Source organism: Thermobia domestica, chromosome 9 (genome assembly GCF_964235325.1).
Source record: "Thermobia domestica chromosome 9, izTheDome1.hap1.1, whole genome shotgun sequence".
Lineage (NCBI taxonomy): Eukaryota > Metazoa > Arthropoda > Insecta > Zygentoma > Lepismatidae > Thermobia > Thermobia domestica.
This window is the reverse complement of record NC_137462.1, coordinates 116334234-116358679: the sequence shown is the minus strand read 5'-3', so window position 1 is coordinate 116358679 and position 24446 is coordinate 116334234. Positions and strand designations below refer to the sequence as shown.

At 33.4% G+C, this 24446-nt stretch overlaps 1 protein-coding gene across 4 annotated transcripts in view; it reads right to left on the bottom strand.

Moving 5' to 3' along the window:
- Nucleotides 1-24446, bottom strand: part of LOC145694956 (nuclear RNA export factor 1-like) — a 127122-nt gene that overhangs the window by 5785 nt on the left and 96891 nt on the right. For all 4 annotated transcript variants that reach the window (XM_081771766.1, XM_081771765.1, XM_081771762.1 and 1 more), the window contains 3 exons: nt 23525-23748; nt 19592-19766; nt 4565-4741 (listed from right to left, as the gene is read on the bottom strand). In XM_081771766.1, the coding sequence (XP_081627892.1) occupies nt 4565-4741; nt 19592-19766; nt 23525-23748 (576 nt within the window). The remainder of the gene's footprint in view (nt 1-4564; nt 4742-19591; nt 19767-23524; nt 23749-24446) is intronic.

Sequence of the window (24446 nt, the reverse complement as noted above, 5' to 3'; positions counted from 1 at the left end):
TCAAGAAGCCCAGAAATGCCATTCGAAATTGACGTACTGACAATAGATTATCTAATCATGTTGAATTCCATCAACCAGAGTCTTCTATGTTTTATTATTTATGGCGAATTCAGAAGAAAATAGGTACTTACAAAATTAATATATCCGATGGAAAACTCTCCTTCATTATTTAACAGCAAATGTATTAAGCAAAACACGAGAACACAATTTGACGGTTCCAATAGTAAATAACCGCGATTCATACAAAAGATTGCTAGCAACTGAGGCACACAGTGTCAGCTACTTGAATTAAATACGTTATCTTGAAAATTTAGTCTTTTGACTGATATGTGAGAACAAGTATAACAAAGGGACTCCCGACTTCCTATGAAGAATCAACTCCTCCAAGACCCGCCTAACTGCAATTTCTCTTCTCTTCAATATATATTTATTATTATTGTTATTATAGAAAAACAAATCATTATTTTTGTGAGAATATCAGAAAGACATTTAATGATCTGGCGCGAAAAGAACACTTTGAAAAATTACTTCTTTACTACAAGAATTGAATCAGATGAATATATTCAATGAATCTCGTTCGTCTCCTTCAGTCATACTTATTGGAACGATGTTACTACGAATAAATGCGAAAACTAGAGGAGACTCCTTCCTCTGGTTTATTATTATTATTATTATTGTCAATATGTAAACTTTAAAGGTCTCACTCAGCTTGCTGTTTTGTATCGTGTTAGAGATTTATTAAAAAAAAAAACATTAAATTTTTGCTGATTATATTATCAGCATTGCCAAGACAGAAAAAAAAAGGTTTAATGAATACAGGATGAATGAGAATTAACTACAAGATATTCATTATCTACACTACAAATTAATACACTTCAAATGTATCTTCACAGTATTCAAATTTAAAGCTATCGAGCTTTTTCCTTTGATTGATGACGATGATGGTGTCAATGAAGTTATTCCAGAAGGTGACAGGTAAATGAGATTATTCCAGACGATGATAGTGTAAATGAAATTATTCTAACTTATAGCCTGAGTATCTATGAAGGAGACTAAGTTTGATTTCTTCGTTAAAATGATAAAAGGTCTTGTATGCGATTCTATCTATGAACAGTGCAATAGACCTGATAAGAGATATACAAAATCTAGCAGATTAGTGAAGAAACTTTCACGTTCGTTTTAAGTTTTTTCTATGTTTGTGGAAGTACTATGCTTTCTGAAAAACTTTGTAATTTATTTTAAACTGATGAAATAAAGACATGTTTAGCTCTTCCTTAGTATTATCTTTTGTTTTAGTTTTTCAGATATTTCGCAACTACAATCGATATGTTTTCCTTAGATTTAAATATTAATACAAGTAACCTGAACAAAATGATTAAGTCTGTTTATGTAGATGCTAAACAGTCCCTACAAATTAATAAATTGTAGAGATGCAAGGGCTCGGAAAAAAACCGGCTTTTTTGGAAAAAAACTCGGTTTTTTCTGCTTTGCTTTTTTGCTTGGGAAATTTTGGGCTTTTTTCAAAATTCTGCTTTAAATCGATAAAGCAGACTTTGTTTCGCTTCTCTATAACACAGAAAGTCATTTAATTAGTGGTTGATGCCGATAAGAATATAAAACCTCGAAAGTAAACCATGAATTTCGAAAAGATACTTTAAACAATTTTACTTCAACATTTTTACATTATGAATTCCGAAGGATTAACCAATGTATATAATAAACACATTTTAACCTCCTATATACAAAAGTAAGCAGAGTTGGCAAGAACCATCGTTGTTTCTGAAAATGCCAAAAACCCGTTTTGGGGGGGCAGTTTAAACCAGGCTTTTTTGGGGTTTAAACCAGGTTTTTTGATTTAGATATTTTGCTTTATGTATTTGTATTACATATTCACAGAAATAAGTTTGTTTCGCCTTGGTGTTATTATTCAACAACGGGGTTATGCTGGAAGAGGTCCCATAAGCTTAAAGAAGTCCGGTCAGTAAATTTCTTAAATTGAGAAACTCCCGCCCTAGCCATCGGGAAAATCCCGTCATTCTTTTAAATGTAAAACAATAACGGGAAAATCCTGTAAAATTTAATTTGCATGTAAAATTTAAAGGTCAACGTATTATAATCAGTACGCTAAAACTGAGTGACACACAATCATAGTCAACGTCTTGCGAATAAAATCAGAAAAATAAACACACTGCTGAACAAGACTGCACTTATTTAATATAAAAACACATTTACACGTGACGTCGTACACTCACGTCTGATGAGGATCTTGGATAGAAGATCGAAACGTCACGTGTAAATGTGTTTTTATATTAAATAAGTGCAGTCTTGTTCAGCAGTGTGTTTATTTTTCTAAAACTGAGGTATTAAATTACAAATTTAGTATGTAGGTATCATTGAAAGTCCAATCCAAGCTAATGTTGGAAGCTAAGTAGGCAATCGATAAATTTTACCAATTTTAATCAATATATTTAAGCAACCTTCGCTTCTTTATAAAACAACAGGCATGCAGAAATATATAATTTGGTTTCGTTTTGTATGTTTAGGTTTAACATCCTTACGTAATACCGAGGTTATCAAGGAGAAGACTTTCGCTTAAAGTGACATCCGAAAGAGTACTTGGTTTACACATGAAAGAAGGGTTGTGGTTCGACCGACAATTGAACATGGGACACCTTGGTTAAAAGGTGAAAAGGAAATAAGACTAATACAGATGGTTTGACATGTGAAACGTCACTATGAAGTTCACACGATTCGCATTTTTGTTCTTTTAATTTTTTTAGTTTAAACCAGTTATTTAAAAAAAAAAACAGCTGGTGTAAACGAGCCAACCCTAAGAATAAAAACTTCTTTCAAAAAATACACAAATAACTAGCAAAATTGTATCTAGTATTTTTACTTCAAAATATTCCATACCCTCTTTTTGAAACAAAATAAAATTAAAATAAAACATAAGAGCAATACTTAGATTTGTATGATACAATTAAAGGCTGCACATAGTTCTGTATATTCTTGAAATTCTACAGTCAAGTTTTTTATAACCACCATCAAGGGCGCCCATCAGGGGGGTTAAGGGGGCGCTTGCCCCCCCTAGAGGAAAATGTACTTCTGAATATTGAAAATCCAATAGGATTTTTACATTAGTTACAGCAAAATTTGAAACTATTTTTGAAACGTCGCTTATACTTCCCCTCCTTGGAAACCACAATATGGGCGCCCTTGACCACCATCACGGTTTACCCAGTCCTCAAGTTTTCTGAATTTTTAACAAGAGGGATTCAACATTTCATTACGGAAAAAAAAAAAAAAAAAGACTACGGAATATATTTAAACTAAATACAACTGCACAACAAACGTGACTGAGTGGTTAGCTTTTGCGCTTCCATCGGGAAGTCCGGGATTCAACCCAGCATTCGACCATTCTGACAAAGCCTTCCTTCATTCCATCTGAGAATGTAGAAATAGTGCGTGTACTGGCCGACTAGGAGTGTAGGAGTTGGCCGACTTCCTTTCTTATTGTTTTTAAATCGTTATTATTACTAATTACCAGCAGTGACGGTTTTGCGAAAGTTAGAGGATCGGTCTTTCGGACTGAAGCCTGTTCTCCAAAGTTGTGGAATGTCTAAAACGAACGAAATATCTATTAGTTATGCCTTTACTCATAAACTTTAAGCTCCCGTCAAATAAAAATTACGAATGTTTAGAAAAACTAAACATTAGTAGTAAGAAAACCCCTCCCAACACTTTTTTAAATTCGCCACTGATTCTCAGTATAAAATGATCTTCAAGGTTGTATCCAGAAGATTATTGCTAAACATATAAACGAAACGAAATATTAGTTATGCCTGTACTCATAAACTTCAAGCACCTCCCAAATAAAATTAGGACTTTTTAGAAAACGAAACAATCAGAGAAACCCCTCCCAAAGTACTTTTCTAAATCCGCTATTGATTATTTGTATAAATTGGTATTCAAGGTTGTATCTGGAAAATTATTGCTAAATCATTGCACAACTACAGTATAACAGAAATGTGCAAATACGGTTTGACGGACATATTGAAAAACGTATGCTTTGACGGATATATAGAAAAACGTAAGTTTAACTTTCGTGCTAGAAGCTGGAGTACTAAGCTCTTAGAAATGAAACACGGATGACAAACTAAAATGATCTAGAGAAGGAAAAAAATGTCGATAACTCAAAAGTTAAAATAAAGTTAAATAACCTGTAAAATTGCCCTCAAATACTACATTCTTCATGTTAGCTTTAATTCGTAAAATATGTGCTCCATCCATCTTGATGGTGAATTACAGAGCTAAATATGGCATTCAGGTCGTGGAAATCTTATCTAACTATAGAATATACTATAAGAAAGCTATTTGGATAGAAAAATCATGAAAATGAAAAAAGCCAAAATTTCCAAAATTCTCGGTTTTTTTCCAAAAAAGCCGGCTTTTTATGTGGAAAAAACCATCGATTCAAAAAAGCCGGCTTTTTTGCATCTCTAATAAATTGAAAATCTAATACATTTTGAATCCCCTACTGTGACATTAATTCAGAAATACTTACTTGTGCCTGCTGCTTGGTTGTATTTGTTATATGGAGTTCTTCGTTTACTATGCAAAACTTTTTTCGGAATGGTACAACAGCAAACAGTCTGCTGAAAGATCTTAGTGGACCATCTGTACTGTCTGGACCTTCTAATTCTCTGAACACTCCACACACGGAAAGAACCATTACTTTTGGCTATAAGAAATAAGGAAAGAAAAAAAACAATTACTGCTACTTCCACATGAAAGAAGAAATAGAAAAAACATACTGTATAATTTCAGAACTTTCGTTCTGTTTATCTCTCTCTTTGAAACTCTTTAATGTTTCTAAGTGTGTTTACGACACTAAAAACCCATACTACAGAATGCTGCAAAATGACTTACATCATTTTGATCGAGTTTTTTCCTGGACTTAAACTAAACTGTTTACATTGAGCATGTGCAGGTGCGTGTAGACATTTTGCCGTCTTCAGTTCCGTCACAACCCGCCAGAGAGCAGGCATCAGTGTACGTGAAACGGCAGAGGTGAGCAATTCATCTTTCCAGCAAGTGAATTTTAAAGTGTCATTGGAAAACCGAGAAAGTGTGTGAGATGCAAAGACGATGGAAGACAGAAATTTATACTCGACCACTGTCACATGTAACAATTACCAGTTTACTTAACGAGTTTAAGACGAAAGTAACTATAAGTGATATGAAGAACAGAAGGTACGGTAACAAACCGGAAGGAAGTATGGATAAAAAGTTACAGGCTTTCACAAGTCTCTGAAGGAGTTCGTATGACAAACTTCATGTCAGCCAGGTTTAAGTCAACCAAATGTCCACCGCATTTTGGTACCATCAAAGTAGAGGTTGTACTTCACAGGCTGCTTCACGATATGAATGAGAATACACTAGATGAGTGTTTTGAATTCTGAATTACCTTTGAAGATTTCATGTAACAATTAGATTTTATGATGAAATAAGACTTGTGTGTACAGAGTCAACATCAAACTAACTCACTCTATGGCTTATGTAACCCCGAGGTTCAATGCTGCATTCACAAAGGCTCTCCATTAACTTCTGTCCTTAGCCAACTGAATCCAGTTTCTATTTTGTATTCCTATTTCTACGAGATCCATCTTAATATTGTCCTCCCATCTCCGCCTAGGTCTCCTTTGGTATTTTTCCGATTAGGTTTCCAGTTAAAATTTTGAAAGAGTTACTAATTTATTCCATTTTGGCTACATGACATGCCCATCTGAGCCTCCTAGGCTAAATGATCCTATCAATGTTAGGTAAATGTTATAAATTATGCAGTTCCTCGTTATGAAGTATTCGACATTCATCATTCTCGTCCCTCTTGGGACCAAATATTCGCCTCACGATCTTATTCTCAAATACTTTTAGTCTGCGTTCTTCCTCACAGTAAGCGACTATGTTTCGCCAACATACAGCACAACTATCGTTCTATATATTTTACGCTTCAAATTCTTCGACAGAATTCACGGATTCGAAGAGTTTGAACTATATAACACGAATTATCTTCTTTTAGCTAGCATTTAACTTCTTCATGGATATAGTTTTGGTCTGTTAATGTTGATCCTAGATATCGGAAACTATCCACTTTGTCAAAAGCAATATTTGGTACTTTAAAATATACGTAATTTTCAGCTGGGCCAACATCATCACCCACATTTTCAAGGACGAGCAGTTAATCTCCTTGGATTTACAGCGGCGTGTCTTCCCGAGAATTTATAGAACACCTTTCTTCTTTGGAGAAGTATGGGTGAAAACTACTTTACTATTCCGCAAGAAAAGATTGCCTCTTTGTGGTCTCGTTCGAAAATATCTGCCCATCCATCTCCCTCTAAAATGTATTTAATGTATTCTATCCACAGATGAAACTACATCAAACAAATATGAATCTACTTTGAACTACTGAAATCTACTTACAGCCAAAGCATTAAAATACCCTATGTACGGCTGAGAGAATATGAACTTTTAATGAGAAATGCATGGCTAGGAACTTAAAAAAGTATCAGACCACACAACAAAACAACGCAGCACCGAGACCCTCATCGAGACGAGCAAAATGACTGGGTAAACTCTCTCCTGGGAACCGGATAGATAGACGATGTGTACAATATCCACTCAGTTCTTCCGATTTAACGTCTTTATAGTTTTCCTTTTCTGAGCTATGAAAAATTGTGTGTTCGTGACTAGTGTTGTAAAATTTCCGGAAATTTTGAACCTGCTGGCAAAAAACACAAAAAAACTATTTTTCCGGTTTCTTTCCGGAATAATTGGGAAAATAACGAAAAAATCTTCATATTAGGTTAGTCTTACTAGTAATGGAACTTTTCTTTTTTACGAGTGAAAAATGTAAGTTGAGAAATTTTAATATTTGTGAATATTTAAAAAAGAAGCATTCGAAAGTAAAACTGTTGTAATTATTCTTGAAAATTAATAGTCTGTGCTCATTTCCTTTATGTGCCTTTTAGTCATTTACTCCTGGTTGTGCATTAATTACAGAACTTTTACAATTGTATACACACCTACCATCATGAAGCGTTTCTGTTGCGACTAATAGGGCTCTTGAATGAAACTGAGTTCTTAATGTGCTCTTTGATCTGGTGAAATTTTGTTAATTTTAACCAAATTACTACTTAGAAGAAAGAGCAGTAGGCGATTTTCACTAATACTCATGCACTAGGATATATAATTACTATTATTTAATATTAAATACAGACTTTAATATAAGAAGTGCGAATGTATATTGAAAATTACCGATTTTAGTGTCGAACCCATAGTTTTCGGGGTTGCTGAAATGAACACTGACACTTCCAATTAAGCTTAAATTCAAATTCAGCACTACAACTTGGAGGAAGGGGAAAAATAAATTTAGGAATTCCCTTGGACTCACCTCCTAAAATAGTTCCATATTGGACCAAATTAAGCCAGGAGAAAAATTACATCCATTGAATAATTTTAAATGGTGCCCCAAACGACCTAAAGTTTTGAATGCGTTTACAATACATAGTATATGGGGAAAAGCTAGAATAAACTCTTGTAATTTAAAACGGCTTAAGGGAATGGAAAGATATCTTGGATTATGGAACTAGAGGAAGAGACGAATCTAATCTTGTATAGCATTGCCATGGCGGCCATCTTGAATTCACGTCAAAATTTTTAAATAAGAAGAGGGTCATGTGCCATATCTTTTTGAGGTAGCATTTCACCAGAAGTACAAATCTGGTATTATTTTCAAGTTACCTATATTCATGTAAGAGTTCTTACGTGTGAAAAACAAAATGCTTCGATGTAATGTTATTTTATTGTAGTTATGTAACACAGATTTTGTAAGAATTTTGGAAGTCTTTTACATAAGCTGAAACGAACTGCTTGTTTCGCTAAGAACTACAAACAAGTTTTCCCATCAAGATGATTCATAGACCATTATGAGCAAAAAGAAAAAATATCACTTGGAAGAAATTGAAATATCCCTTATTTATGTAGTAGCTTTTTGGTAAGTTATGAATTTTATTTGCTACATAGTTCACTTTTGTCGCATCTAGGAAACGATTGTCTGTGGGCCTTCACTATCTGCAAAAGACACTGTTTCTGCTCCTCATTTTTCGTAAGATCGTTGTTGTAATCTATTAGTTACACTCCCCTCTCTGCTGCATCGTTTGTTACGTGGATGAATTTTTGTCTTTCCTTGAAGATAGTCATTGTTATTTGGCTATGAAATCGGATCACATTCGAGAAACCCTTTGGGTACTTAAAATCTCTCAAGGAAAATTTGTGCGTTTGTTGTAACAAAATGGCTGTTTTCTTTTTTCACTAAAATTTTTATGGTATCGTCTCTTGCGTCAAGTCTTTTTGCTGCTTCACGGCTTCCCCTTAGTTTTAATTCTCTCAACCATTTTTTTTTTTTTTTTTTTCATTATGGTAACTACATCATCAAAAAATCCCAATGCTACGTGTTCCTCCGTCAAGTACCAGAGTTGGCGTGAAAATTTAAAAAGAGCCATTTCAGATAATTCAGCATCTATTTGTCTATAACTGAATAAACCTTTCAAAAATTGCAGATCTTGTAATGGTGAATGGGGTGCTCGTAAGGGGTGAAAATGTATACTCTCCGAAGACCTGTTTCTATTTGCTTCGTTAAACGAAATTGTTGGCAAAAGAGAAATATTTTTAAATAGTAGATTGCTTTTCCCATCCACCTTATATGGTGAATTTCTCCAAGCAAACGAAAGAAAACTCCTCAAGGAGGTATGCCACCCAAGAATATGATGGTCAGTTCTAAAAATTCGCAGTAATCTTCTCAGCGGTGTCCTACTTCTAGAAGTTTGATAGCAAAATTCAACACTTCATTTCTTACATCGGAAATATTGTTCCTTACATCATCATCATCAATTCCTGGAATAAAGTTAGTGCAGTCTATTTTAGACCACTCGTTCTGAAAACACTTTAATAGAGAACGTCGTCCAAATGCAAACGAAACACAACACTTGAGGCGTTGGATGGCAAAGTGGCGTAAGTCAGTTTTGAGACATTGTGAGATGTTGAGACTTTTATTAGAATCGATATAGTAAAAGCGGATAAAATCGGTTCTTTGTGCTGCCATCTTTTGGCCTATGGCCTGGTCTTTTAACTCCGGGATACACAACGTTGCCATCCAATAGATTATGGTTTGAAGTTCACGGAAATGACTACATCTCAATTTTCTTTAAAAAAAATGACTAACGCCACTTTGCCATTCAACGTCTCACTTATCAAATACACATTTTAAAACTAATCCATAAATGCGGTGTCTACAAGGAAGGTATAGAAGGTTATTTTGGAGCTACTGCTCTAGCAGAATGCAAGGACCGTTGACATGACTCATATTACAGGGAGTAGTGTCACAATAAACTGACTGCACGAACTTTACCAAGTTCCATTCTTCAAGCGAATGTACTATAGTAGAAGTAATATGTTCTTCTCTTTATGATGACAAAGTGGGAACACCAATTAGCCTCTCATGGCCATCTCCTATAATAATTATTGATAACTTGTCGGCAGTCTCTCTGCCAGTCAAATAAGGCAGTAGTTTTCCATTCCAATGCACAACTAACGCACTCTGAAATTGCTTTTTGTGGTTCTGTACAACTCCGCTACGGATTTTCTCTCAGCATCGGTGAATGGAGGACCCATTTATTACTAGTTCCTCTACATTATGGCCTAATGCTTCTGCCGTCGCTGTCAGAATATGTAGTGCTGCTCTATCAGTGACCTTTTATCGATCAAGAGCAACACCAGTCTTTGAGTAGAGATGCAAGGGCTCGGAAAAAAACCGGCTTTTTTGGAAAAAAACTCGGTTTTTTCTGCTTTGCTTTTTTGCTTGGGAAATTTTGGGCTTTTTTCAAAATTCTGCTTTAAATCGATAAAGCAGACTTTGTTTCGCTTCTCTATAACACAAAAAGTCATTTAATTAGTGGTTGATGCCGATAATAATATAAAACCTCGAAAGTAAACCATGAATTTCGAGAAGATATTTTAAACAATTTTACTTCAACATTTTTACATTATGAATTCCAAAGGATTAACCAATGTATATAATAAACACATTTTAACCTCCTATATACAAAAGTAAGCAGAGTTGGCAAGAACCATGGTTGTTTCTGAAAATGCCAAAAACCCGTTTTGGGGGGGCAGTTTAAACCAGGTTTTTTGATTTAGATATTTTGCTTTATGTATTTATATTACATATTCACATAAATAAGTTTGTTTCGCCTTGGTGTTATTATTCAACAACGGGGTTATGCTGGAAGAGGTCCCATAAGCTTAAAGAAGTCCGGTCAGTAAATTTCTTAAATTGAGAAACTCCCGCCCTAGCCATCGGGAAAATCCCGTCATTCTTTTAAATGTAAAACAATAAAGGGAAAATCCTGTAAAATTTAATTTGCATGTAAAATTTAAAGGTCAACGTATTATAATCAGTACCCTAAAACTGAGTGACACACAATCATAGTCAACGTCTTACGAATAAAATCAGAAAAATAAACACACTGCTGAACAAGACTGCACTTATTTAATGTAAAAACACATTTACACGTGACGTTTCGATCATTCACGTCTGATGAGGATCTTGGATAGAAGATCGAAACGTCACGTGTAAATGTGTTTTTATATTAAATAAGTGCAGTCTTGTTCAGCAGTGTGTTTATTTTTCTAAAACTGAGGTATTAAATTACAAATTTAGTATGTAGGTATCATTGAAAGTCCAATCCAAGCTAATGTTGGAAGCTAAGTAGGCAATCGATAAATTTTACCAATTTTAATCAATATATTTAAGCAACCTTCGCTTCTTTATAAAACAACAGGCATGCAGAAATATATAATTTGGTTTCGTTTTGTATGTTTAGGCTTAACATCCTTACGTAATACCGAGGTTATCAAGGAGAAGACTTTCGCTTAAAGTGACATCCGAAAGAGTACTTGGTTTACACATGAAAGAAGGGTTGTGGTTCGACCGAGAATTGAACATGGGACACCTTGATTAAAAGGTGAAAAGGAAATAAGACTAATGCAGATGGTTTGACATGTGAAAAGTCACCATGAAGTTCACACGATTCGCATTTTTGTTCTTTTATTTTTTTTTTTAGTTTAAACCAGTTATTTAAAAAAAAACAGCTAGTGTAAACAAGCCAACCCTAAGAGTAAAAACTTCTTTCAAAAAATACACAAATAACTAGCAAAATTGTATGTATTTTTAGTATTTTTACTTCAAAATATTCCATACCCTCTTTTTGAAACAAAATAAAATTAAAATAAAACATAAGAGAAATACTTAGATTTGTATGATACAATTAAAGGCTGCACATGGTTCTGTATGTTCTTGAAATTCTACAGTCAAGTTTTTTATAACCACCATCAAGGGCGCCCATCAGGGGGGTTAAGGGGGCGCTTGCCCCCCCTAGAGGAAAATGTACTTCAGAATATTGAAAATCCAATAGGATTTTTACATTAGTTACAGCAAAATTTGAAACTATTTTTGAAACGTCGCTTATACTTGCCCCTCCTTGGAAACCACAACATGGGCGCCCTTGATCACCATCACGGTTTACCCAGTCCTCAAGTTTTCTGAATTTTTAACAAGAGGGATTCAATATATTACGGAAAAAAAAAAAGACTACGGAATATATTTAAGTTAAGCTAATACAACTGCACAACAAACGTGACTGAGTGATTGGCTTTTGCGCTTCTATCGGGAAGTCCGGGATTCAACCCAGCATTCGACCATTCTGACAAAGCCTTCCTTCATTCCATCTGAGAATGTAGAAATAGTGCGTGTACTGGCCGACTAGGAGTGTAGGAGTTGGCCGACTTCCTTTCTTATTGTTTTTAAATCGTTATTATTACTAATTACCAGCAGTGACGGTTTTGCGAAGGTTAGAGGATCGGTCTTTCGGACTGAAGCCTGTTCTCCAAAGTTGTGGAATGTCTAAAACGAACGAAATATCTATTAGTTATGCCTTTACTCATAAACTTTAAGCTCCCGTCAAATAAAAATTACGAATGTTTAGAAAAACTAAACATTAGTAGTAAGAAAACCCCTCCCAAAACACTTTTTTAAATTCGCCACTGATTCTCAGTATAAAATGATCAAGGTTGTATCCGGAAGATTATTGCTAAACATATAAACGAAACGAAATATTAGTTATGCCTGTACTCATAAACTTCAAGCTGCTCCCAAATAATATTAGGACTTTTTAGAAAACGAAACAATCAGAGAAACCCCTCCCAAAGTACTTTTCTAAATCCGCTATGGATTATTTGTATAAATTGGTATTCAAGGTTGTATCTGGAAAATTATTGCTAAATCATTGCACAACTACAGTATAACAGAAATGTGGAAATACGGTTTGACGGACATGTTGAAAAACGTATGCTTTGACGGATATATAGAAAAACGTAAGTTTAACTTTCGTGCTAGAAGCTGGAGTACTAAGCTCTTAGAAATGAAACACAGATGACAAACTAAAATGATCTAGAGAAGGAAAAAAATGTCGATAACTCAAAAGTTAAAATAAAGTTAAATAACCTGTAAAATTGCCCTCAAATACTACATTCTTCATGTTAGCTTTAATTCGTAAAATATGTGCTCCATCCATCTTGATGGTGAATTACAGAGCTAAATATGGCATTCAGGTCGTGGAAATCTTATCTAACTATAGAATATACTATAAGAAAGCTATTTGGATAGAAAAATCATGAAAATGAAAAAAGCCAAAATTTCCAAAATTCTCGGTTTTTTTTCCAAAAAAAGCCGGCTTTTTATGTGAAAAAAACTATCGATTCAAAAAAGCCGGCTTTTTTGCATCTCTATCTTTGAGCAATAAATTTTTTCCCCTTTTACATCTCTTGGAGGTTCGAGCACACACGCATCCATATTTACATTTTGTCTAACATTCTCAACTGGGTTTTCCTCTTCATTACTTGAATTGCTCCATGTCTTTTGGTGTATAAAGTTCAAACAAATAATTTTCAGAAGTGCATTTTCTTTCGCATTTCTCTTTCTTTTGAAGCCGTGCATATCCCTTTCGTTCTTTTTGCGCCAAACTCATATCTTTACTTTTAGTCGTGTAAGAATTATTACCTGTGAAAAGGATAAATCTTTTCACAGGTAATAATTCTTACACGACTAAAGCTATCTTTAAAATAGTGCCAGACTTGTACTTCTGGTAAAACACTACCTCAAAATGATATGTCATATGGCCCTCTTCCTATTTAAAAATTTTGACCTGAATCCAAGATGGCGGATTTCAAGATGGCCACTATGACAGTACTATGCAAAATTAAGTATATTTCTTCCTCTATTTCTATCATCCAGGGTATCTTCGCATCCGCTTTAGCCGTTTCTAAATTACATGAGTTTATTCCAGATTTTTCCCATATACTATGTACGGTAATCGGATTCAAAATTTTAGGTCGCTTGGGGCACCATTTAATATTATTCAATGAAGCTATTTTTTCTCCTGGATTAATTTAGTCCCATATGAAACCATTTTAGGGGGGTGAGTCCAAAGAAATTCGGAAATCAAAAATTAAGGACCACCCTAATATATATATATATATATATATATATATATATATATATATATATATATATATATATATATATATATAATGATTGAAGATGACCGATATTACTGTCAAATCCATAGTTTCAGGGGTTGCTGAGATGAACAGTAACACTTCCGATGCTGTTTAAATAAAAATTCAGGCCCGCAACTTACGGGAGGGGGAAGGGGAAATATATGAAAAAGATTGAAAATAGTCGATATCAGTGTCGAATCCATACTTTCCGGGGTTGCTGAGGTGAACAGTGACACTTCTGATGCAGTTTAAATCCAAATTCAGCGCCGTGACCTCGAAGCGGGGAGAAGGGAGATATATATATACAAATGATCGAAAATGACCGGTATTAGTATCGACTCCATAGTTTTTGGGGTTGCTGTGATGAACAGTAACACTTCCGATGCCGTTTAAATCCAAATTTAGGCCTGCAACTTGTGTAAAAAGAGATATATAAAATTGTCTGAAAGTGGCCGATATTAGTGTTAAATATATAGTTTTCGGGGTCGCTGAGATGAGCAGTGACATTTCCGATGCCATTTAAATCCCAATTCTTCCCCGCAACTTGAGGGCGGGGATATATATATATATATGATCGAAAATGACGGATATTAACGTTGAATCCATAGTTTTTGGGGTTGCTGAAATGAACGGTACACTTGCAATGTCGTTTAAATCAAAATTCTCCTCGTAACTCGGGAGTGGGGGAAAGGGGAGATATGTATATAAAAATGATCGAAAATGGCCGATATTAGTGTTGAATCCATAGCTTTTGGGATCCTTAAGTTCTTTGGTAACAGTTTTGGTTCCCTTTATACCCAAAATGAAACGTATTCCCCCGTGCGAATAACCGGTATTCTGCTAGTCTTTAATAATAACGGAAGTTTCACATGTTAAATTCTTTAATATATCTGTCGCTGCTCGAATTTATCCACTTGTGCGGTGTATATGTGTATATGTAAATAAGATCCTCTCTCTTTTTAAGTTGTTCGAAAAATATACAAATAATAAAGAAGAACTTTTGCCAGAAATCAGAAAACTAAAATGAAAAGTTAAAAGCTGTTGCCTTAAGTATTTGTCCTGCTAGCGAAATACGTTGTATATATGCTGCAGACACGTTACAGCAAATAAGGTTAGCATCAGGCGAAGAAATAGTTTTTAAATTATCTTTTCCGGGTTTTGCCAATATTTCCGAACAAAAGATTTTTTCTAATGGGTTTAAAATTTCCAAAAATTTTACACAGCACAAAGAAGATACGTATCTCCATAATATATATATATGTAACATACTGGTATTAACTAAAATGATTCTGGTCCTGTTATTTTAACCCTTCCCTACCATAAAACTATAACTTTATAAGATTACTTAAGACAATTTAAATGCGTCTATATTAATTAACCTAACTAGGATTATATTTTAGTATCTTTTGGAGTCATAACTCCATTCTATCACGGTGCTAACTTTAAAGAAGTGGTGCAAATATATTTGTTGCCACAAAATTTCCCTATTCTAATGCAAGAAACATAACTACTCGATGATTTTAACTGTAAATCAGTAAATATAAAATGGTTTTCATTTTAAAAGGATAATGTAGTAAAATGTTCGAAAATTTCAAATTTTCCCAATTTTTCCGTTTTTTCCAAGCTCGGGGGAAAAAAGGTAAAAAAAAAAAAAATTACCCAAAATTTCTGGTTTTTTCCAGGCCTTTACAGCACTATTCGTGACTAAGCTATACATACCAAGTATGTGATAAGCTATAAAAACTATACGTGCTTCCATTCCGGATGAAACCATACATCTACTTAATTTGATACATAGTCTACTTTATGTGCTGGTTACCCATGATTTATCACTTACCAAATATGACACCAGTATCTTTAATCCTTAAGTTTAAAACCTAAGGTGTAGAAGGTAATTATGATATTTTCCAGATTCATTATGTACAGAAAAGACGAATCAATGGGGCAAACGTTTAATAAAACATGTAAACCCGCAAGCAGCACACACTATGAGTCTTGAGACCCACTATTGAGGCAGCGGGCTCAGTGGCAGAGCATTCACATCTAGTACATGGGGTTCCTGTTCCGATTCAGTTCGCGCCAAATGGGCTTTGTGGGGGGGAAACACCCTGTGTTTGGGTTTCTCGGAAATTTCGTTTCCTTCCACTTTCTTCATTCCACCATTTCATTCATAATGATCATCACCGTCTCCCTTAGCCTCGCAGGATAATCGTATCACATTAAACTGAAATAATGGCAATAATAATAATAATAATACAGCTACTCCACGAAAAGTGGGAATTTCACGAGAAATGTACATATGAAATCTGAAGAATAATTCTATCTACACTGGAACTGATTATCCTTATATTGTATAAAAACAACTTATTTGTGCATTTATTGTACCTCTTTGTTATATATTTTTATCACTGAATGGAACTGTTCGCGCATTGTCAAAGTTTCATTCAAACATGATGAATTTGGAAAGCTTGTATCAATTTAATGGACGAAGTAAAGTAACACATCTCTGGGAGGAACAAAAGAAGCACACTTGTAGTTTTCAAAAAAGAAAATAAGTATTGTCAACGCAGGTACTGTTTTAAACTTACGCAAGTTTTGATGAGTAACAACACGATGTAACCTCCGTTACAACAAATATTGATAAAGTCATCTAAAATGGAAAATAGGAGTTATTTGCACTAAATATGCAGAGAGTAATAATGAAGACATAACTAATGCCTCATTTACAATAACTGGTTTATAAATATAATATTTCTTTTTTAAAAGGTGTAACGGAGGTTACATGTCTTGAATTGACACTGACACGATGTAAACTTCGTTACACAAAAGACTGACGTAAATTCATGTACAATCGAAACAACAGGTTTCTTAGTTACATAAAACCTTCACAACGTAATAATAAAGCCACACAAATTAATTCTGCTCAAGAATTCTATGAGTATGCTGTCAATGTCTAAAACTGTTAATGTGCTTTTAGTATCTCAAGCTGATGTTGAAGAAACGACTCGCCTCCTCCTGAACAAATGTTGGATGTTAGCTACTGATATGATTGGAATACGGAACTTCCATCACTTTGAGAAAATGGATAAAAATAATATTTTAGTTGGTCTTACCGCAACGGCCAACTTAATCAAAATACATGTTTCTGCGAGGTCGATTCAGCAACCAATCATACAAACATTATCTCAAAGGCGTTTCAAGTATAGTGATGTTTACACTGATGACGATTATGGTAGTAGTGGCACATTGTCTAGCATACAACGTGCTATTCTGACGTTCCTGGGCCATCAGTTAAAAAACCTGTATTAGAATTCGAACTCTGGTCACATAATATTAAGTCAGGAACTTACGTTCTAATTGATTTCAAGTGTGGTGCTACAAGTAAAGTTGCCTATAAGTATGCAGGCATCTGTCAGACTGGATGTGAAGATGATAAAGTTCGGGTGGCATTTCTGAAATTGTGTGGCAGTGATGGTACATTGTTTCAACATGATGAACATAATAAAAAGTATTTAGCTATGAGCAAATAGACAAATTTTTTCCCCTTGCAAATCTGAAGATAATACGTAACAGGATACTATACAAATTTTCGCATCCAGTTCATGTATATCAAATGTTAATATTTGCTTAAAATCAGACAAAGTACCCGATTTTCTAGAAACGAACTTTAAAACTTGATGGAGGATATTTATTTATGTTAATTATTTTACGCAAGTAATACAATGAAACCTCTGAATAACGGACAGCAATGGGACAATAATTTTTGTCCGCTACTGAGAGGTGTCTATTACAGAGAGGTTACAGAAATGTAATTTCTCACAACGGTAATTGTATGCAGTAATATACAGTAAGTAGATGCATTATATATGAGCGTAAATATAAAATTCAATATGAAAATACTCTATTTAGTACGTATTTGAATTACTAGGTGGGATGAAGGTAAAATTTATTTATGTTACGTAATACAGCACTCTCTTTTGCAATGCAGCCACTGATGAAGAATAATATGCCAAAGATATTTGGATATTTTCCTACATGGGATGGAAAAAGCGTTTTTCATTTATTTTAAATTCTCAGAATCTATTCAAAAGATGCGTTAGGAACCAACTAACCAGCTAAACTCTTTTCTTTAGCGAAAAAGGCAAGGTTTTTCCTCTACAAGGGTAATAAAACTCATAGGCAAGTGTCCTCTGAGAATCCTTAATACGGTTACGGAAGAAACATGTGAGCATGTGTTTGTGTACTGGCGCGGTATGCGCGCGCGATACTCTGTTCAGTGTCGTAAGTATTAAATCGTATTACTTGTTGCAGTATCGTAATAAAAGAAAAACATTGTTCAAAAAAAGTAAGAGAAGAAACATTGCTCGTTGAAAATTTTATTATAAAACAAACAATGTTTGTTTTGTTATCTATGAAATTGTCGGGAAAGATGCAAGGTCCAGAGGAAAAAAAGAGTAAATTTGTTAGGGAAGGGAAAATCTTAAGCATATAATTCTTGACCATACGACTGACCCTGCCTGAGTGTTACTGTTTATTGAAGGTTTTCTAGGATTTCCAATAGAAAGCAGTTTATTGCGGGCAGAAAAAAAGAATTTTAAGTTCAGCTTGAAGTTGTTCTAGATGGATGGTTCACCAGGTCTAGACTCATGATAGATGCACTTATGGGGGAAAACTTTTCTGTCTACTGTAATATATCGCAGAACCGAGAATAATTCCTGCCCGTTATGAAGAGGTTATTAAAACGTTTGGGGGAGAAAAAGACTGTCCGCATCCGTATCTGAGAGTGTCCGTAAAAGGGAGGGTTTTGTTCCATAAGAGAACATATAGTTTTGCCGGGACAAAAAAATCTGTTCGTATTATAGAGGTGCTCGTTAAGAGAGGTTTCACTGTAGTTTAATTTGTCTTTTTTCCGTTACGTGAAGTTATTTTGTTTATGTTCTATAGTTTTTAATACTTTCAACTTCACCGCACAATATTTTGTATTGCTCTTGAGTGGAAATCCTGAGCTTGGTATCATTTATAAATAGACTGGTTGTCTTATTTGTGCTATGTAGTGCACTCTTTTCTTTACACATACGATTTGATTACAGAGGTATTATATCTCGTCTTGCAAGTCTTTGTCTTGTTTGATATTAATATAAGACGAACATTCATTAAGATTTATAGACTGCCTACATCAAAAGACTGCCTACGATTTATAGACTGCCTACAGTTGTAAGTATAATGTAAATAATTATTGTAGTAACATAAACCGAGTTACATTACAATATAGTACCTCAAGAATAGTTCAATGACTGATCTCAAATTACTTGTAACCTCCGTTACAAAACATGTGTAACCTCCGTTACAAATGGAATGGCTGAATAATAATAATAATAATAATAATAATAATAATAATAATAATAATAATAATAATAATAATATTTTCCCCGAATTCTTCCTAGTCCCAAATTACCCTTGCCATAAATAAAATAAAGATGCGAAGATACATTAATGAGAATGATGTTCTGATCTCAAAGAATATAATATACCAAGGTTCAACTAGGTGTCTTAATATAGCTACAATAAATGAATATATAAATACATACATCCATAAACAAAAAATAAGGTAAAAATTAAGCAGATGTTAGTTTAGAATCTTTCCATCTAATGATTATTTTTTCTTTTTATAAGCTCTTTATAAATTTAATAAAATGAATAATAAATTTATTAAGATTTCGTACAATGTTTAAGAAGTAATTAACTGATTTTTTTTTTATATTATGCTAAATATAGGTCTACACACATAAGTAAATGGAAAATATAATTTAATTAAAATTTTAACACTATTGTAACAACAGATAATCATAAAACAACTTTGTACATAGTATTATGAACATACGATTATTTTATTCCACTACATTATGAAAATACTTACAGTAAAATGTATTAAGTCTACAGAGAACGATGATGGATCATGCTCAGATCTTGGTAACGAAGCCAGGAATGTTATTATTTCAGGTTTTCCGTTGCGAAGTAGTTTATGACACTTCGAATAATCTGAGGTCCTCAAAATATTCCTACTTTCCATAATATACGGGGTTAATTTGACACTAAAAATAATAAAAAATTGTTTTAGTTCGTTAAGCATTAGAGAAAATAATTTTATTTTACTATGAATACGAAACAATTTAATTTTGATACAATGTACAGTCGGTTCTTGTAATATGTGGTCTATACTATTGATGGGCAAACAACCAATGGGCCAGATGCGGCCTCCTGAAAGGGTCTGTCCGGCCTGCAACAGGACTCCTAATCTGACGAATAAAAAGAATGAAATGGTTACTCAGAAAGAATTGTTTTACAAAGTCTGACATATTAGCATTTAACTTCAATTCTAAGAATCACTGCGTGCCAGTAGGAACCAGATTATGAAAAACTTTCATTAATAATAGTGTTTTAATTAGAAGAATTTTGTAAAAGTTATCACTTTGTTTTTAATAAATTATATTTAGCTCACTTGTTTCTTTCTCTTCTTTGGCTCCCTTCTAAAAAAATTTGCTCATCGCTATTATATATATATATATATATATATATATATATATATAGAGAGAGAGAGAGAGAGAGAGAGAGAGAGAGTTGAAGTAACACAGTTTTCATGTCAAATTTGGAAAGAAAATTCAACTTACTTAACATCAAAGCAAGAGACGGAAAGGATTTTTAGAAGTAAGTATTCTCAGAAAAGTTCAAATGCCACTAATCGCTAAAACTAGGAAGAAAGGCGTTATAAAAAAAATTCCTATTAAAAGTAATTGAATATCGTTTCAGCGTTTTTGGAAATTCCGCAATTAAAGGGGAGGGGGTTTCAATTACTTGAATATTAATATTTACCACTGTTTATTCAAAGAATTCCAAATACAAGATTTGCTCAAATTTCAGGTGTGAAATTTGGCATTTAATCTCTTAATCTAAAAATGAAGGATTAAGTGTTTCTGCGTTTTCAAAAAATCCGCTCTTAAGTACGGAAAGGGGATAGATACTATAATATTAAAATTTTCCATTCTATATTTAGGAAATACCAAGTGTACAAATTAGCTTAAGTTGGAGATGTGAAATTCGGAATGTAAACTTTTAATTAAGTATAAGAAAATGTATGTTTCAGTATTTTCGAAAACTTCGCTCGTAAGGAAGCTATTTCTATAATATTAAATTTTCCCATTTTTTATTTAGAAAATGCAAGTATAAGGATTAGTTAAGTTGGAAGTGCGAAATTCAGTTACGTAATATCTTACCTAAAAACTGAGAAATATGTATTTCAGTGTTTTCGAAAATTTCGGTTTTAAGTGGTGAGGAGAAAGGTTTCTTAAACTTTTCTCTACATTCAAATCGACGCTGTCTGTGTCATAATCACGGGAAAAGAGCTGAACCGTTTGAAATGAATTTAGGATGAGAATTAGTACTTGGCTCGAGCCATGTTTTCATTATGTTAGTTTCACAAAAATGCGTATTCTGGGACAGTGTTTAAAACTTATGGGGAAAACAGAGTATCCTACGAGCTCCTCAAGTTAGGCAGATAATGGTGAACACGTTGCTAAACGTATTCGGAAATTCCGCTTCTAAACGGACCAACTGGGAAATCTGTCATATACAGGGTGTTTGAAAACAGCACCGACAACGTTTTGGAGGTGATTCCTGACACCAAAATAAGACGAAAAGTATAGACCAACTTGGATGCACGAATGATTCCTTTCGGAGTTACAGGCTGCCAAAAAACATTAAAAAATGAACTTTAAAGGTCCATAACTCCAATACTATGGGACCTACTGTAGTCGGGTCAAGACTACACTTAGGAACTAGCATATGATGTATCCAAATATCCATGTTTCAAAATCCTGCGGTACTTCCGCAACAGTTTTTATAGAGGTAGTTGGTGAGTACTTCAAATTATATGCTCGGAGCCAAACTCCCTCTATAAAAATTGTTGGAAGAGTACCTTAGTATTCGAAATATGGATTTTTTACATAGCGCACATATTAGTTCCTAAGTGAAGGCTTGACCTGACTACAGTACGTTCCATAGTTTTGGAGCTATTGAGCTTTAAAGTTTATTTTTTCATGTTTTCGGTAGCCTGTAACTCAAAAAGAAAGGATTTATGGACCCAGGTTGGTCTATACTTTTTGTCTTATCTTGGTGTCAGCAATCATCTCCCAAACGTTGTCGGTGTTGTCTTGAAACATCCTGTATATTTCAATTTCCCATTTTGTGTAAATAAAATGGTCAAATTGGCACTTTGGTCGATCTGAGATTTTATGGCTTTCCTTTGACTGCAATGAATATTCTAAGAGGGGCAGGGGTTAAAATATTTTGCAAAGAATAAAGGCTGCACCGTCTGAAATGCACTCCGAAATATTAACATTTGAGTCGAGTTGATTTTTTTTTTTTTTTTTTTTTTTTTTACTTTCACTGAAATACGCGCCATAAAGGGAGGGGGAAGAGGGTTCAAGAATGCCTTAAAAATATTTTCCATAAACCTATTCTTCCCGTGCGATTGATGGGAATTTCAGATAATTGATAATATAAATTTTCTTAGACATATCTTTTGAGTGAGCTAATATAGTATTTCGCTCTTAAAATCATTCACTACCTTTAAGTTCGGAACTATTATCCTCAAATTTATTTTTTCTTTCCCTAATTTACTGTTGCTATATTTTGATATAGGAAGTATTTTCACTGTCTTGAGCTGACAATTTCAGCCTATTCATAAAATATTTCTATCTAAGTTAAACTGTCCTATATTAAAACATAGAAATTCTGTGGGGCTATAGTCAATAAATGACTACAGTCTACAAAACATCTTTTAGGTGGGTGAAGTGTGGTAAGCACATTGGTTCTCCATCACAACTAGAATAGATTTCAGAAAAAAAAAAAAACTGAAATAATGGAAAGATACAGATTACACAATTACACAAAAAACATTATGGACTAGATAAATATAACAGAAGAAAACTTTTACTTTGAAGTACCACTATGAGGTAATAATATTTGCTCAGATTGAAAGATAAGTTTCTGCTTCAATTTGTATAAACAACCCTCTCTTACTTCATGTTTTTTTTTTCTTTTTTTTTTTCACTCAACTAAAGCAAATGTTTCAGTCTCCAGTAAATGTTAAATAATTGTGTACCTCACGCTTCTTATTAACCAATCATACCATTCGGAGCAATGGTAGATGTATGCATGTGTCTTTCGCAACACTCGAAGTGGATTTACAGTCAGTCAACGAACAAGTGATGTAATTCTCTTTCTAGTGAAAAATGAATATAAATACACAAAACGTCTGAAAAATCTACAATTTCTATTGTTTACAAAATGAAATTGATGTGCCATTCGAAAGATATTATGGTTTAAGTATGTTAAACTAAACATTTATTTCGATTTAGTCTTATCGACATCAGGACAGAAGTTTCCAAATAGAAACACAAGCTTCACTTATCACTGAGCACAAGGTTTCGGATTAGATATTAATTTACTTCACGTGTGTAATTCAAAACATTAAAGCGAAGTGTTCAGTTATTATTTTATTATTATTATTACTTATCCGGTCTAATGAATTTGCCTGAAAATCCAGTCACTTTTTAATTCATTCTTATTAGAAATTGAAATATATAAATCAAAGTATTTTATATATATATATATATATATATATATATATATATATATATATATATATATATATATATATATATATTATATATTTATATATATATTATATATATATATAATATATATATAAAACATTACTTACTAATATATTTTGAATACAATATAAAAGCGGAAGTGAATTCGTTTAGTAGAAGTCTAGAAAAATTCAAACCTGGGACTTGCTAAATCTTGGCCTGCAAGATACGTAGCAGTTAGTGAAAACATGGCATCATCATGGTATGTTTCAAGCAAGTCTCTCCTATCGTTTGAATCATACTTGTTGTAGTACCCTTCTAGAAATTGTTCTACTATTTTCTTTCCTTTATTTGACAACAAGAAGTGATTTTTCGATGGCGGTATCCCTGGATCTTCTGATTGTGGTAGGGTAATTCCATCCTAGAAACAAATTATTCATGTGTTTTATGTTCAGTTTCTGGAAATACATCGTGTTATTTATTTTCAATAAATAATAAAACGTACTCAAATAATGAAACATATACGAAGTGGAACTATAAACATCTTGAAGGATTTATGATATATATTAAAGTACACTGAGGCAATGTAATCACCCACAATGCTAAAACTCTTATTCAATGAAAAATAAATAAATAAAATGGAAACTTACAATTTACGTACAATATTTATTTCAGTTGTTTAAAATACACATACATTAAAAACAAACAAACAAAAAATAGCTGGAATTCGTTCTGATTTAGGTGAGTGTTCACTAGACTTTAATCTTCAACACTCAGTTTTTTTTTTTTTTTTTTTTTTTTTTCACTTTATTAGTATCAAGTTTATCTTTGAATCCTTAAACAAATATTTTGAAAGAGGTACTTAGTGCTATTTTCTTAAGATTCTGAATCTCAAATGTGCTTTCTGATTTGAGTGTAAATATTCCCTTTGGTCATCTCAGTATATAGCTAATTTTGTATTCATGAACTATTGGATGTTAAGATCCGTGAAATAACTTTACAGTCTTTTTTTTTTTTTTTTTTTTTAATGTTTTCTGAGGGGCAACAGTCGTAAAGTTTAAGCTGGCCTCTTAAAAAATCTTACTTTAGTCTGTTAATTATGCATGAATACATCAAAAC